This window comes from Neofelis nebulosa, chromosome 8, assembly GCF_028018385.1.
Source record: "Neofelis nebulosa isolate mNeoNeb1 chromosome 8, mNeoNeb1.pri, whole genome shotgun sequence".
NCBI lineage: Eukaryota > Metazoa > Chordata > Mammalia > Carnivora > Felidae > Neofelis > Neofelis nebulosa.
The window spans coordinates 25,561,659-25,577,922 of record NC_080789.1 but is presented as its reverse complement, the minus strand read 5'-3'; the positions used below and the strand labels follow the sequence as shown (position 1 = coordinate 25,577,922).

Sequence of the window (16,264 nt, the reverse complement as noted above, 5' to 3'; positions counted from 1 at the left end):
ATATATAAGACTGAAGATTAATTTAAGCTGAGAATTCAAATCTGTGGATAACACAGATTGTATTCAATACCTGGCTCCAGAATGATGATAGAGTGCTGTGGTTAGATGCACAGGCTTTGGTATCAAACAAATCTAAGAGTAAATAGCAGCTCACTCACTCCCTAGCTTTCTGACCTTGGCATAAAAGCAGTGACTTACTCATGGAGGCATGTAAATTGCTTCGTGTGGTGTGTTACACAAAAGAAGCACTCAATAAACATTAGCTATTTTTATTAGCACTCAGTAAACACTAGCTGTCATTATTATTGGCATGGGAGAATTAAAGCTAGGATCTTCATACCATACACAATTTCCAGTAAGTGGAGAAAAAAGAAGTTAAAAATAGAGTAGGTCTATCTAATTTTAGCATGAGGAAAATTTTTCTAGTTATAAAAACAAGGGGAAAAATCTTAAAACAAAATATTGATACTTGTACAATAATAAAAGTTAATTTAAATACTATGCCTAGGTGTTTTAAAACAGCTGTAATATGATGTAAAATTAGATACTAAATTTACCAATATACTGAATTTACTAATTTAAATTTAAAAATTCCTGGAGATTCAACCAATAAAGAGTAATTTCTAGTGAAACTAAGTTTAAAATTTTAAATACAATAATAACTGCAATTTTTAAAACATTTCACTAGAAATTACTCTATGCTGATTAAATCACCAGGAATTTTCATCACAAGATCTAACAATTTAACATGACCACTGTGGCCTGAGCTCTGGGCTTGCTCTGCCTTTCCTAATCCTTAAAGGGGTTTAAAGAGAAAGACACCATTAAAGAGAATGAGTCAGATGATTGCAGGTCCTTCTTTCCCAGTCATTGCACAAGCTGCTCAATTCTCATCCAGAGCAGGAAAGAGGCAGTATTTCTTTTCTTAATGTTTATTTACTTTTGAGAGAGAGAGAGAGAGAGAGAGAGAGAGAGACAGCATGAGCAGGGAGGGGCAGAGAAAGAGATACAGAATCTGAAAGAGACCCCAGGCTCTCAGCCTTCAGCACAGAGCCTGATGTGGGGCTTGAACTCATGAACCATGAGATCATGACCTGAGCCAAAGTTGGACACTTACCACTGAGCCACCCAGGAGCCCCAGAGGCAGTACTTTAGAAAAATCTAATAAAGAATTTCACATTACATTATAAAATCTCTCTTAATTTAGATTTATCAATAGTATTAAAATTTATTTGCTTCTGATCTAAACATTTCTCATTTTACAATTTACCTTTTTGATGTAATTTTATTTTATTTTTTAAAGTTTATTATTATTTTTTAGTAATCTCTACACCCAACATAGGGCTCGAACTCATGACCTTGAGATCAAGAGTCACATACTCTTCCAACTGAGCCAGCCAGGTGCCTCTGTGTGTATGTAATTTTAAATAAATGTTTTAAATACTAAGTATGTATCCCATTTAAAACATAACTCACAAAGCAATAGTAGTTATTTTCTCACCAAAGTCCAGGTGGGAACCTGGAGTGAAAATAAAGCATGGTTGAAAGTGGATGCATTTTGGAGTCAGATAGACCTGGGGTCACCCCTGGCTCTGCCTTTTTCTAGCTGTATGACTCTAAACGAATTGCCACATTTTGTGGCACTATTAGTGTCCTCACCTGTAAAATGGAGATGATAATCCTCTCTCTCTCTCTCAGTTGTTCTAAGTAGTATAGATAATAAATGTAAAGCATCAGCTCCACTGTGTAGCCAGAGTAGAAATTTTGTCAATGCTTGCTGTGGTTACTATCACCTCCTAATTGTTTGATTCTTACCACCTCCTAATTGTTGATAGTTAACTTGCTGAGATGTTTAGTTTCCCATTTGAGGTACACGGGGACTAGTTTTATATTTCCTTGGAACAGTGCTTTCCCTATGGCTGGGGCTTCTTTCCCTGACTTCTTTTCTTCTCTCCCTCCTCTCCACTGTTTTCACACAGGATCCTGTGCTGGTCACCTGACAAGGCTGATTGACTGGTAAGTCGTGTAGCACAGACTGACTTATTTCTGTGAGTTACCAGGAAAAGAAGGGTTGTGTGTGCATGTATGTACATACTTTTTTCACATTACAAACACGACAAGCAAAGCAATAGAGTGACTTGCCCAGGGTCCCACAGGCTCTGCATCTCTTCTTGCCTATCTACGCATCACACGCCTCATAAAAGTATATGATTCTAAAGATTTCAGAGGGCTCCCTACATTTGAATTATGGCTTCTTGTAGTCTCTTCACAGCAGTATTGAGGATTGTCTTCCATTTCAGAATTTCCAATTTTGAGTGAGGATGTTGAAAAATCCAACCTTAAAACAACAACACACATAGTAACTCAAAATGGCTATTTAAAAATTTATCTCCATGTCAGTACTCACTAGATAAATCCTGCTCAGCTATCAGTCTACCCAAGCCTACTTGAAAAAGGAACCAAAATCCATTCATATTAAAGTGTAAGCAATTAGCTTAAGAAATACCTCTTCTCAGGAGATTTTAACTAAAATGGGATCAAAGCTTTAACCCCAAGGATTAAATCCCTATGAAGACCTCTGAAGAAGTAGAGGCCTTTTAAAAATCCCTACATACCTGTAGACCTACAGATCAGATTCTTCAGCATTCCCCAGTCCCGGGACAGAATCCCATCTCTCAAGAGAGAATAGTTTATTGGTAGTCAGTAGACGTGGGTTCTGTTCCTGAGTCTTCTCTGTGGACACTGGAGGAAAAGAAGCACTTTCTTTCTAGGCAAGGAGCATGTGACTCTAGGGGCAGTGACTATCTCCTTATCTTCACTGTGTGAAGCAAGCCTAACCATAGAAATTTGCCAAGCAGGGATGGACAGAGAAGAATCCCTGCAAGTGTTGAGTCATACATCCTGCCTTGGACCTTTGCTCCTGTGGTTCTTCCTTTAATCTTGTGAGTTACCCCCAATACACGAGCACAGGATTCTCCTGTTGCTGAAGCTAGTGTGAGTTGGGTTCTTGTCACCTACAGCTTAAAGATTCCTGACTAACATAATCACATTCAGGTTCATCATCACTGGATCAAGAGAACCATCCTTACCTCAGATTGGAAAGGCTGAACAAATTCTATCCTCATTTCCTTAGGGTTAGATAATGCATTGTTGCCAGCCTCCCACTGTGGGATTTCAGTCCTGCCTTTTAATGACTAAAGGCTGGCTCCTTGCTCACAGACTATCTGCTTGTCATTCAGTTTCCTGCTGAGGGATTTCCTGTCACTGACTTTACCTACTTATTTGGACTCCTGGGCATTTTCATGCAGAACTCTCTGGATACTTTATAATTTACTTCATTCCTATTTGCTGTTTTGCCCTACTTACTGTGCTTATTCTTAGCATATGCATATTTCCTCAATATCTATCCCTCTTCAGTGAGACAGTTCCAGTCCTAACTTGATTCCTAAATACATCAAATTCAGAAGCATATGTAGGGAACGGGGAAGTATGGGAGGGACACTGGACTCCTAAAAGCATATTCCCTAAAAGCAGAAACTTCAACAGGTCTTAAAGTTCTTAGATTATGATGAAAAGATTATGAGAAGCAAATCTATGAGACCCATGGCAGTCAGCCCCAACTCCTACTCACTCCCTGAGCCACACAGCTATATTATGTCTGTATTTCAAGGGATGACGAGGTTCCCTTTTCCTAACAACCTATATCTTATCCCTTTTATAACCTCATAAAGGGATCATCTGTATTCTTCCTAGATTTGTGTAACCATAATCTTCCTTGGGAAGTCTCCTTTATAACATTTAAACAATTTAAGAACCAAGTTTTGCCTTTTAACCCAGAAGGTTTGGTTCCTAGTCCAAGTTAGTATGTTTTTGTGATGGAAGGCCCTGGGTGCTCTTCTGGGGGGACAGGCATGTCATTGTTCCTGAAGCTAGTTTCTCAGAACCATGAAGAAAAAACTCCTAAGATACAAGAGTGGAGAAATCAGGGAAGGCTGGGGGTGGGGTGGGGGTGGGGGCTGCATTTGAAAACTTTTTGACTTGGAATCCATGAACTTAAATGTCTGGCTCTGACTGAGGTTATACTATGAGGATGACTGAGAGAGTTTTCAAATTCAGGGAATGTAAGTGATTCTCACTCTGCTTGCTCATTAGAGTCAACCCTAATTTGGGTGGGTAAAGGGATCTTACCATTTTCTTTTTTTTTTTTTATTAAAAAAAAATTTTTTTTTTCAACTTTTTTTTTTTTATTTATTTTTGGGACAGAGAGAGACAGAGCATGAACGGGGGAGGGTCAAAGAGAGAGGGAGACACAGAATCGGAAACAGGCTCCAGGCTCCGAGCCATCAGCCCAGAGCCTGACGCGGGGCTCGAACTCACGGACCGCGAGATCATGACCTGGCTGAAGTCGGACGCTTAACCGACTGTGCCACCCAGGCGCCCCGGGGATCTTACCATTTTCTAAACAGATCTTGGATAACAGGGAGAAGTGGATGACAACAGGTAAATGGCTATCCTGCGGGATCTGTGAATACTGGTTTTGTTTGACAAGAGCTAGGAAAAAAGGAAGGAGGAGGAAGATGAGAGGGCAGAGGGGAAAGAGAAGAGAAAGTGAGTATTTTGCTAAATCATCATCAACACAAAAAACGGTTGTCAATATTTTAATATTCTTATGAGGGCATTAGCAAAATTTTCCATAAGTACCCATAGTGACTCATGAAATATTTTAATTTGCTCTAGAAATGAAACCGTTTTTTAAAATTAAATATCTTTGCATAACTTCTTGATTTACTAAAAGATTGTGTTTATGCTTTTGTTCTAAGAGTTGCCCTTTCACATGAGAACCACTAAAAAAAATTCATGTTTTACTTTCATTTATTTTTTTAGCAATGGGATAATAGTTAGCAGCCTGTTCTGGTTTAAAAAAAAAAAAAGGCTACATGGACACAAAGCCTCTCCGTATCATTAAGTTTTGTGCTAAAATGTAAACCTAATTCTTTTTTTTTTAAGTTTATTTATTTACTTTGAGAGAGAGACAGAGAGAGAGAGTGATCTGGGGAGGGGCAGAGAGAGAGAGAGAGAGAGAGAGAGAGAGAGAGAGAGAGAATCCCAAGCAGGCTCCCCACTGCCATTGTGGAGCCCGGCGCAGGGCTCGAACTCACAAACCATGGGATCATGACCTGGGCCAAAATCTAGAGTTAGACACTTAATGGACTGAGCCACCCAGGCACCCCAAAATGTAAATTAAGACAAGAAATTCTATTAGTGTATGAAGTGGAATGAAGTCATCTTATAAAATAAAATTAGATCTTAAAATCTATCTAAAAATAAAATATTTAGGGATATTTTGAAAAGAAAGCAAAACTCATGGTAGCTTCTTAAACTTTATATATGAATTGGGAAGTCCTTATTTCCAGGAATCCATACAAATAGTCTGCATCTAAAATTAAAAAAAATAAAAATTAAAGTAAAGTAAAAAGATGAGAAAATTACAATGATAAAAGTAAAAGAAATAAGGGTACAAGTAAGAATATGCACAATAGGGGCGCCTGGGTGGCTCAGTCGGTTAAGCATCCGACTTCGGCTCAGGTCATGATCTCACAGTTCGTGAGTTCGAGCCCCGCGTCGGGCTCTGTGCTGACAGCTCAGAGCCTGGAGCCTGCTTCACATTCTGTGTCTCCCTCTCTCTCTGCCCCTTCCCTGCTCATGCTGTGTCTCTCTCTGTCTCAAAAATAAATTAACATTAAAAAAAAAAAAAGAATATACACAATAACTATGGCTAATATTTATTAAGCACTTACCATATGCCAGGCACTATGCTAAGCACATTACATGCATTATAAATTAGTTTATTTCTTTCAACAAAATTCTACAATTAATCATCCTCATTTTACAGTGGAGGAATTCAGGTAAGTCTAGAGTAAGACCTAGAAAATTTGCTAGTACTTGTTCTAAGTTCCTAGTGATGTTGATGCACTGGTTCTGGAAACACACTTTGAAAACTGCTACAGAGCATTCCAATCTTTTTATTAACAGCAATCACTTGTTCTTAAAGAGTAAAAATTGTATTGCTAGAATTATCTTGTTAAAGCAAATGCATTAGGCTTCATGAACCATCAGGAACCTGTAATAATACCTATATACCAAAGGGTTACTCTGAGGATAATATGAGATAATGGAAATAATAATAATAAAATAACAGGGGTGCCTGGGTGGCTCAGTCAGTTAAGCATCTGACTTTGGCTCAGGTCATGATCTCATGGTTCATGAGTTCAAGCCCTGCATTGGGCTCTCTGCTGTCAGAGCAGAGCCTGTTTGGGATTCTCTCTCTCTCTCTCTCTCTCTCTCTCTCTCTCTCTCTCACAAAATAAATAAACATTAAAAAAATAATAAGATAACAAATACATAAGTAGTGTCTACCATTGGGTGATGAATGTGTTTAACCAGTATATTGCACACCTGAAACTAACATGACACTGTATGTTAACTGGAATTTAAATAAAAACTTAAAAAAAAAAAGTAGTATCTACTATATCTAGATACTTTTCCAAGTGTTTTAGTGTTAACTTATTTAATATTCAGAACCACCCTGGAAAAAGATATGGTTTTTAGTACGATATTACAGATAATGAAACTGAGACAAAGAGGGGTTATGAAATGTGTTCATAATTATATGAGCTCAAAGTTATATAAGCAGTAATGCAATAGCCAGGATTTGGACCCAGGAATCCTAAAAGCAAAGGCTTAATCACTACACTAGTTTACTTCTCTATCTCAGAGGGGTCATTGTAGAGATAGCAACCACTACTATTTATTCTCATTGTCAAAATCATTATCACTATTACAATAGCAGAATGAGAATTAGGGATAAGATAGCAGAAAGGCTACTACATTGGGAGTTAGAAGACCAGGGTTGGGATCACAGCTCAATCAGAAACTGTATGACTTTAGGCAAGTTACTCAGCCTTTTGGAATCTCAGTTTTCTTCTTAGTGAAACAGAAACCCTATTAGCTGCCTGACAGGGATATCTGGACAACTAAATTAGATAATAGCTAGAAAGATCCCTATGATCTATAAAATGTTATAATCGAATATGATTTTAATATTTAAAATATCAGCTCTTTTGCTATGTTGAAACTTGCTTGTATATATCAACACAATAGAAGCTAAAGTGAGAAATCTTAAAAGTACTGAAAATAAAGCTTCACTCTGGGGGTAAAAGTGGGGTCTACCTGTACTCTCCAGAATGTAGTGCTAAGCTCTGGTGAGGTTCTTCATCCTTTTTAAATTGCATGTTTGTGCCAGTCACTCATATCTCCCTATTAAGTTTTCTGAAATTATTATCAGCAAAAATTTCAGACCCCTAAGACTTTATTATTATTTTTAACATTCTTGGGTTTGGTACTTGCAAATGTTTTCAGCATCTGAGAAGAGCATCAATGTCTTGGAATTAAATAGGTAACTTCATCAAAAAAAATTTTTTTTTAACATTTATTTTTGAGAGAGAGAGGGAGACACAGAATTGGAAGCAGGCTTCAGGCTCTGAGCGGTCAGCACATAGCCCGATGAGGGGCTCGAACCCATGAACCATGAGATCATGACCTAGCCAAAGTCGGACGCCTAACCGACTGAGCTACCCAGGCACCCCAGTAACTTCATCTTAACAGTGAAAAATCTGGAGGCTAAGAACAGGCAAAGATCAGGTGGCAGGAGAGAGCAACATTCTGAGAGGATGATGGTCCCTCAGAAGTGAGGGAAGAAGAAAGCAGAATTGATTTCTCCATGAGGCACATGACATGTCTAGAAGCCCCCCAAAATGTTTTAATTTTAGTTTCTTTTAAAGCAGAAGAAGAAACTGAATAAGACAATAATGAATAAATAATAATGAGTCTAGCTGGATTAGATTTATCTTTGTAATAATGCAGTCGTAAGATATAGTTTTTAATAACTTCTATGAAGTAAGGGACACAGTGAAGGGAAAAGCACCAGAGCCCACAAAAGCCCTAATTTGGCCCAGGGAGTGAGGGAACACAAATGTGGTCGTAGGCAGAAAGGAACTGTGGAAGCAACATCAACTCAAGTGTCTCTAAAATGGGCCATTTTGTACTATTTCACATATATATCATATTATCACAAGTTCCTGGTTTTAGGCTTACAGACTCAACTCTTCTCACTCTGAAATTAAATGCCCCCTTGTGTACATATACCTGCCCTTTCACTCAGTTCCTTTTATTTACCACCTTATAAGAAGGAAAGCTTCCTTTTTCACAGTTAGCTTAGTCCCCCATCTTGTTTTCTATTGTGATAAAGTATACATAATACAAAAATTTACCATTTAACCATTAAGATATTTTTATTGTGGTTAAATTTGCATAATGTAAAATTTACCATTTTTACCATTAAAAAATTTTTTTAATGTTTATTCATTTGTGAGAGACAGAGAGAGACAGAGCATGAGTGGGGGAGGGGCAGAGAGAGAGGGAGATATAGAATCCAAAGCATGCTCCAGGCTCCAAGTTGTCAGCATACAGCCCGACTTGGGGCTTGAACTCACAAATCGTGAGATCTTGACCTGAGATGAAGTCAGATGCTTAACCAACTGAGCCACCCTGGTGCCCCCCATTTTAACCATTCTTAAGTGTACAGTTTTGAAGCATTAAGTTCATTGAAGTTCATTTACACTGTTGTACAATCATCATCACCACCATTCATCTTCAGAAAGTGTTCTTCTTCCTCAATTGAAATTCTATAACCATTTAACAGTAACTGCCTATCCTCCCTTCCTGCCAGCCCCTTGCAACTACCATGCTACTTTCTGTCTCTACGAATTTGATTACTTTAGGTATCTCATGTAAGTGGAGTCATGGTATATTTGTCCTTTTGTTCTGGCTTACTTCACTTAGTATAATGTCTTCAAGGTTCATCTACATTATAATGTGTATCAGAATTTCATTCCTTTTTAAGGCTGAATAACATTCCACTGTATATATATACCATAATTTGTTTAACCATACACCTGTCTATGGACGTTTGAGTTGTTTCCACCTCTTGGCTATTGTAAATAATGCTGCTATAAGCATTGGTATACAAACATCTGTTTGAGTCCCTGTTTCTAATCACCTCCAGTTGAAGATAACTTCTTCCAGGCCTCAAATTATTTTTTTTAGTTTATTTATTTATTTGGAGAGAGACAGATTGGTAGAGAAAGAATCCCAAGCAGGTTCTGAGCTGTCAGCACAGGGTTTGATGCAGAGCTCGATCCGCAAACCATGAGATCATGACCTGAGCTGAAACCAAGTGAGCTGTTTAAAACGACTGAGCCACCCAGGCACCCTTGGCCTCAAATTATTTTTAAAAACAATGTCTGACACAAGACAAAAATAATCATATTCACAAGGAATCAAGAGAACATGAATGAGAACCAGCAGAAACAAAAGGAGGACCCCACAATAGATTCACATAAATATGCCAATCTGATTTGTGAGAAAGATACAAAAGCAATTCAATGGAGGAAAGACAGCATTTTCAACAATGATGCCGAAGCAACTGGACAACCATAGGCAAAAAAATGAACCTCAGTGTAGGTCTCACACTTTATACAAAAGGTAATGCCAAATGGGTCATGGACTTAAATGTAAAATGTAAAACTAAAATGTAAAACTATAAAACTTTTAGGAAAAAAAATAGGAGAAAACCTTCAGGATTTAGGGGTAGGCAGAGAACTCTTAGCCTTGATACCAAAAACACTATTCATAAAAAGATTTTTCAAAAGTTGGACTTCATCAAAATTTAAAACTTTTTCTTTGCAAAGGACCCTATTAAAAAGATGAGAAGACACTGGGAGAAAATATTTGGAAAGCACATATACAACAAAGGACTAGTATCTAGAATATATAAAGAACTCTCAAAATTCAACAATTAAAAAAACAATCCAATTAGAAAATTAAGCAAAGACACGGGAGATATTTCACTGAAGAGGATATACAGATGGCAAATATTCAATATCATTAGCCATTAGAGAAATGCAAATTAAAACTATAATGAGATATTACTACACACCTACAAGAATGGCTAAAATAAAAAGTGGTGATAATACCCAAATGCTGGTGAGAATGTGGAGAAATGGTATCACTCATACATTGCTGGTAGGAATGTAAAACAGTAGAGCCATGGAGTGCCCGGCTGGCTCAGTCAGAAGAACATGTGATTCTTGATCCTGGGGTCGTGGGTTCAAGCCCCATGTTGGGTGTAGAGATTACTTAAATAAAACTTAGAAACAAAAACAAAAACAAAACAAAAAACCAGTACAGCGTCTCTGGAAAATAGTCTGAAAGTTTCATATAAAAGTAAACATGCAGTTGCCACATAGCCCAGCAATTGTACTTCTGGGCATTTATCAAAGAGGAATCTAAACTTATACTTACATAAATCCTATACCCAAATGTTTTAGCAGCTTTCATAATAGCTAAAAACTGAAGGAAAAAAACCCCAAACAAACAAACAAACCCAAATACCTAGATGTCCTTCAAGGAAGGAATGGTTAAACAAACTGTAGTACATTCATACCATGGAATACTACTGGGCAATAAAAAGGAACAAGCTACTGATACATACTACTTGGATGTATCTCCAGAGAATTAAGCTTGCTGAAAAAAGGCAATCACCAAAAGTTATACATTGCATGATTCCATTTATATAACATCCTTGAAATGACAAAAATTAGAAATGTATAACACGTTGGTGGTTGTCAAGATTAAAGACAGGGTGGGAGAAGGAGGGAAGTGGGTGTGGTTGCAGAAGGACTCCATGAATGGTTCTTGCCTTGATAGAAATGTTTTGAATCTTGACTGTATCAATGTCAATATCCTGGCTATGATATTGTACTATAGTTTTGCAAGATGTTGCCATATAGAGAAAGGGTAAGGGTATATGGTATCTCTCTGTATGTGGATCTACAATCATCTTAAAATAAAAAGTTAATTAAAAAAATTACATATGTGGCTAGCATCGTATTTATTTTGGACCCTGCCACTGTAAAAGAATTTGTAGGATACCTTAAGGCAGAGAATTCATATCACATGAATGTAAAGTGTAACAGATGCTTACAATGAAAGCACTATAAATTTTTGTATCTTTCTCCTGACATTCACTAACACTTATTAAAATTATTAACACAAACCAAATATATATCACTAATATAATGTTTTGTCAACATCTCACTCACTTGCTATTTTTATTCATTTTTTAAAAATGTTTATTTTTGAGAGAGAGAGAGTGTGCAATAGTGACTGCGCATGAGTGAGGGGGGAAAGGCAGAGAGAGAGGGACAGAGAGAATCCCAAGCAGGCTCCACACCCAGTGCAGAGCTCCACGTGGGGTTCAGTCTAACAAACCTGAGCTGAAATCAAGTCAGGCGATTAACTGACAGAGCCACCCAGGCGCCCCTTTATTCCTTTAAAAAAAAAAAAAAAGAAACCTGGAGGATTATTTATAAATCTAATTAACTTCTACTCACCCGATGAAACAGGGTGGTCTTTTTTTGCTTTCACAAGATGATTTTCCTTATGATATTCCTCTCTTGCACAGGTGCTGATTTGGGTCATGTTTTTGGAATCTCTTTTTAAGGCATTGTTTTTCTTCAAATTTTTCGTTGCACACTTACAAACACCTTCAATAAGATCATGCCAGCTGTAATTCATAAGATTTACAATTCCCGCAGGGAAAGTAATGTTATACTCAGCATATTTCTGCAATATCTCCCCAAGTTCACTCAGTATTTCAGCAGCAATCAGTTTATATTCTTCAAATAGATTCTTTTGCCGGTATATTTTGGTGAATCGAAGGTTAGATGAAAACTTGGAAACACCAGAAATTTGTGAGATCCCAGATGAATGGAATTCATCTTTCTTCTCACATTCAGATACTGTAGATAGTCTTGCTTCCTTTTGTTCTTTAGATACTGTACTGTTTGTACGACTGTAAAAAACATATGTAAGCCTTAAAAGATATTTTATTTTCTTTAACTCAGTAATTCAACTTCTGGAAATCCATCTTTTTTTTTTTTTTTAATTTTTTTTTTCAACGTTTTTTATTTATTTTTGGGACAGAGAGAGACAGAGCATGAACGGGGGAGGGTCAGAGAGAGAGGGAGACACAGAATCGGAAACAGGCTCCAAGCTCCGAGCCATCAGCCCAGAGCCTGACGCGGAGCTCGAACTCACGGACCGCGAGATCATGACCTGGCTGAAGTCGGACGCTTAACCGACTGCACCACCCAGGCGCCCCTGGAAATCCATCTTAAAATGTAATAAAAAGGATGTATAATATCTGTGAATAAAATTGCTAACTGTAACATTATTTGTTGATATTAGAAAAAATTGAAAAAAAAAGAATGGCCCATAAGGATATAGCTAAGTAAATAGTGCCATGCTCATACAATGGGTAGCATGAAGAATTGTTTGGAAAATTGCTCTTAATAATTTGGGAAAATGCTTATGTTATAATATTATATAAAGATTATACACGGTTATATATGTGGAATGATCTCAAATGTAAATGTATGCACCATATATCTGCTAGTACAGAAACTAAGCAAATATCCTCCAAAAAAGTAAATTGATTATGGGATTGTGGAAGTCATTTTTTTGCCTTCTTTTATACTTTATACTTTTCTAACTTTTCTACAATTAATATTTATTACATTTATGAACAGAAGATAAAAACCAGTATATGTGTGTACTGCTTATTCATTACCTTAATTATAAGACAAGACAGAGGTCGTTTCTTCCAAAGAGCCTTCCCTGAATTTCTTAGGTTAGACTACAAACACGTTGTATGTTCCCTTAGCCTGTCCTACACACCCCATCAGATGTTACTACATTATACTGAAATTCCAAAGCAGCAACAGAAACAGATCTGCAAAGGTCTAGATATCTCATACACTGGAATTTTCAGCCACAGTTTACAAAACAACTATGCATACCATGTTTAAAACTTGCAAGTGATCTATTCCTTTTGGTAATAGCATCTAGGTAATTCAAAGTAACCCTTTCTTGGAGACAACTAGAAAAGCTGGACCAAAAAAATTTTTTTTTCTTAAAGGCTACAGAGAGCTAACAAGATAGTGAGGAGTTACTATCAGTATCTGGAAGAAGATTGAAATCCAAAGAGAAAAACCCCGTATTTTCCCCCTTTGTGGAAGGTTAGAGGTATGGAAGGAAAATTTACCAATTCTATAAGATGCATCTGAGAGGCTTAAAGACTGGTCAGGACTTTTGATAGCTTTGTGGGGGCTAAGTGTTCAAAATTTGGAATCTAGGGCCTTCCATGGCAAGGTTATTGGTTGAGACTCGAAAGGCTGTGGCCTAGGAGTAAGGATTATCCAGAAGTACACCTAGACCAGCACATTATAACACAGCTTCAAATTATCTCATTTCCTGACATTGAATTAAGGTGACCCCTAAGTGTTGCTATCCACAAACTCCTGACGGAAACAAATGCAAATCTCGTCCAGTAGAAGTTGACCTCATCCTAGCCCTCAAATAATTTTTTTAAAAGTTTTTTAAAGTTTTTAGAAGTTTACTTTGAGAGAGAGAGAGAGAGAGAGAGAGAGAGCTGGGGAGGGGCAGAGAGAGAGGGAGGGAGAATCCCAAGCAGGTTCAGCACTGTCAGTGCAGAGCCTGATGCAGGGCTTGAAATCACAAACCGTGAGAACATGACCTGAGCCAAAATCAAGAGTCAGAGGCTTAACTGAATGAGCCACCCAGACGCCCCCAAATTATTTTTAAAAATAGTTTTCAAATACAGTATGTGACACAAAGTGTTTTAAAACACAAGATTTACAAGGAATCAAGAGAACGTGAATGAGAGCCAGTAGAAACAGCAACTAATAAAATAGAACCATAGGGAGATATATAGTTTAAAATAACTCTGCTTACTATGACCAAGGAAATTGAGAATGTTTGCAAAGAACTGAAAGCTACACACACACACACACACACACACACACACACACACGAGCATGTTTGAAAAAGAACCAGATAGAAATTATAAAGCTGAAAAATATCATAAGCCAAATTAAGAACTCAGTAGATGGGTTTAACAGCATATTAGACACAAAGCTGAAAAGAAAATTAGTTAAACGAAAGACAAGTCAGAAGAAAATCTTCACAATGAAGTATAGAAAGATAAAATTGAGCAGAAGTAAGATCATAAAATACCATCTGTTTATAGTCATCAAAATTTACTATTAATTTAAAAAATAAAAGGATAAAATGGAGGGGGATCCTGTTGGTAAATTAAAACACATGTGTTATTTGACTCACCCCATGAATTTATATATATAACACTAACCAACTCAGCCACTCAGGTGCCCCTCATATTGACTTCTAAAGATGTAGAGCTACACTGTATGTATACTAGTATTTCACGCTAATATCTATATTAATATGGAATGTATATAAAAGGGAACATACAATTCCATGGCCATTGCTATCCTGAGAGAGAGTGTTTGGCACTCTCTTGGGCCAAAGTTGTTCACCTTTGATAAGACCGTCTGAATTCTTAATGTTTTAACTCTACTACCAAAGTGATTATGGTTAAGATTTGGCCTACCATGTATCTAAACTACCAGGAGAGAGAATGTACTGCTGATCAAGTGGCATTTAAGTCTATTGCTTCCTAGAGGAATTCTTCCAAAACAACTAGAAATTAATGGCACCCCCAGGCCCTTCCCAGTCCCACAGACATTTTTGGTTGATAAGTCCATATCCCAGGTGCTGATTACCCCATCTCTGGGCCCTTAAAATGCACAGGGTTTGAATCTAGGGGGTAGAGACTAAAGGAAGGTCAGACTTCAGCTGACTCTCTCTTACAAGGCATTACCAACAGCCTAGTTTTACAAATTTCTTCAGTGTTTTTCTCCACACACTTTTAGGAACTGATACAGTTCCTGCCAACTACAAATCATTTATCTGCCTTAATGGCAAAATTCCTTTTTTTTATTATGATAAAATTCACATAAAATTTACCATTTTAACCAATTTTAAGTGTACAGTCCTAAGGCATTGAGTATATCCACATTATTGTGCAAACATTGCTATCATTCATCTCCAGAACTTTTTCATCTTCACCAGTGAAACTCTGTACCCATTAACACTAACTCTCCATCCCTCCTGTGGAGGTTCAGAGCATACCACCCCAAAATATGCCATTTTAGCATATTGATTATATTGAGTTAAAGGCACTTGAAAAATAGCAAATGCAAGAAGTGCATTCTGACCTTCCTCTTTCTTCCTGAAAGCAGGAGCTAAAACCCTCAGGTGAAACATACCCTCCCTATACCAGGAGGAAGAAACATTCTTATCACCAAAGATTAAGCTGAGGTCAGGAAAAATCTGTACAAACAAATTTTGTTAAACTCTTACCTTCTGAGTCATTTCTCAAGGATTAATTTCTCTAGCCTACCCCTTTGTCTTGTCACATTTTCACAGTTTATTATTTTGTCCAACCTAGCATATAAGCATTCAACTCTGTTCCATTCGGTGTTTGTTCTACACTTAAAAATTACTAAATAAAAATGTTTTTCTCCTACTGATCTGTCTTATATCCATCCCGGTAGGAGATCCTGAGAAGGTAGAGGAGACATTATATACCCTATATCACTCACTCCACCCCCAGCCCTGGTAACCACCATTCTACTTCCTGTGTCTACAATTTTGACTACCCTATGAACTTCATATAAGAGGAATCATACAATATTTGTTCATTTGTGACTGTCTTATTTCATTTAGCATAACATCGTCAAGGTTGAGCCATGTTGCAGCATGTGTCGGAATTTCCTTTTTAAGGAGTAACATTCCATTGTACGTGTATACCACGCTTTGTTTATCCCCTCATCTGTCAATGGACTTGGGTTGCTTCCACCTTTTTGGCAATTATGAATAATACTGCTACGAACATGGGTATATACTACCTGTTCAAGTCCCTGATTTCACTTCTAGAATTGTAATTGCTAGATCATGGTAACTCTATGTTTAATTTTTTGAGGAAATGTCATATAATTTTCTACAGTCACTGCACCATTTTACAGTTCCACCAGCAATGCACAATCTAATTTCTCTACATCCTTACCAATACTTGTTACCTTCTGTTTTTTTGTTTGTTTTTTTTAATAGACATCCTAATGGGTGTGAAGTGGTATACAGTAAAAGTTGTTTTGCTTTGAAAAAGCGAAGTTTTGAAAGTTGTTTATACTTGCTCCCATTC

General features: G+C 37.2%; 1 protein-coding gene across 5 annotated transcripts in view; it reads right to left on the bottom strand.

Moving 5' to 3' along the window:
- Nucleotides 1-16,264, bottom strand: part of LOC131519062 (uncharacterized protein C3orf20 homolog) — a 189,313-nt gene that overhangs the window by 151,851 nt on the left and 21,198 nt on the right. For all 5 annotated transcript variants that reach the window (XM_058741732.1, XM_058741731.1, XM_058741730.1 and 2 more), the window contains 3 exons: nt 11,514-11,974; nt 4,453-4,551; nt 2,239-2,338 (listed from right to left, as the gene is read on the bottom strand). In XM_058741732.1, the coding sequence (XP_058597715.1) occupies nt 2,239-2,338; nt 4,453-4,551; nt 11,514-11,974 (660 nt within the window). The remainder of the gene's footprint in view (nt 1-2,238; nt 2,339-4,452; nt 4,552-11,513; nt 11,975-16,264) is intronic.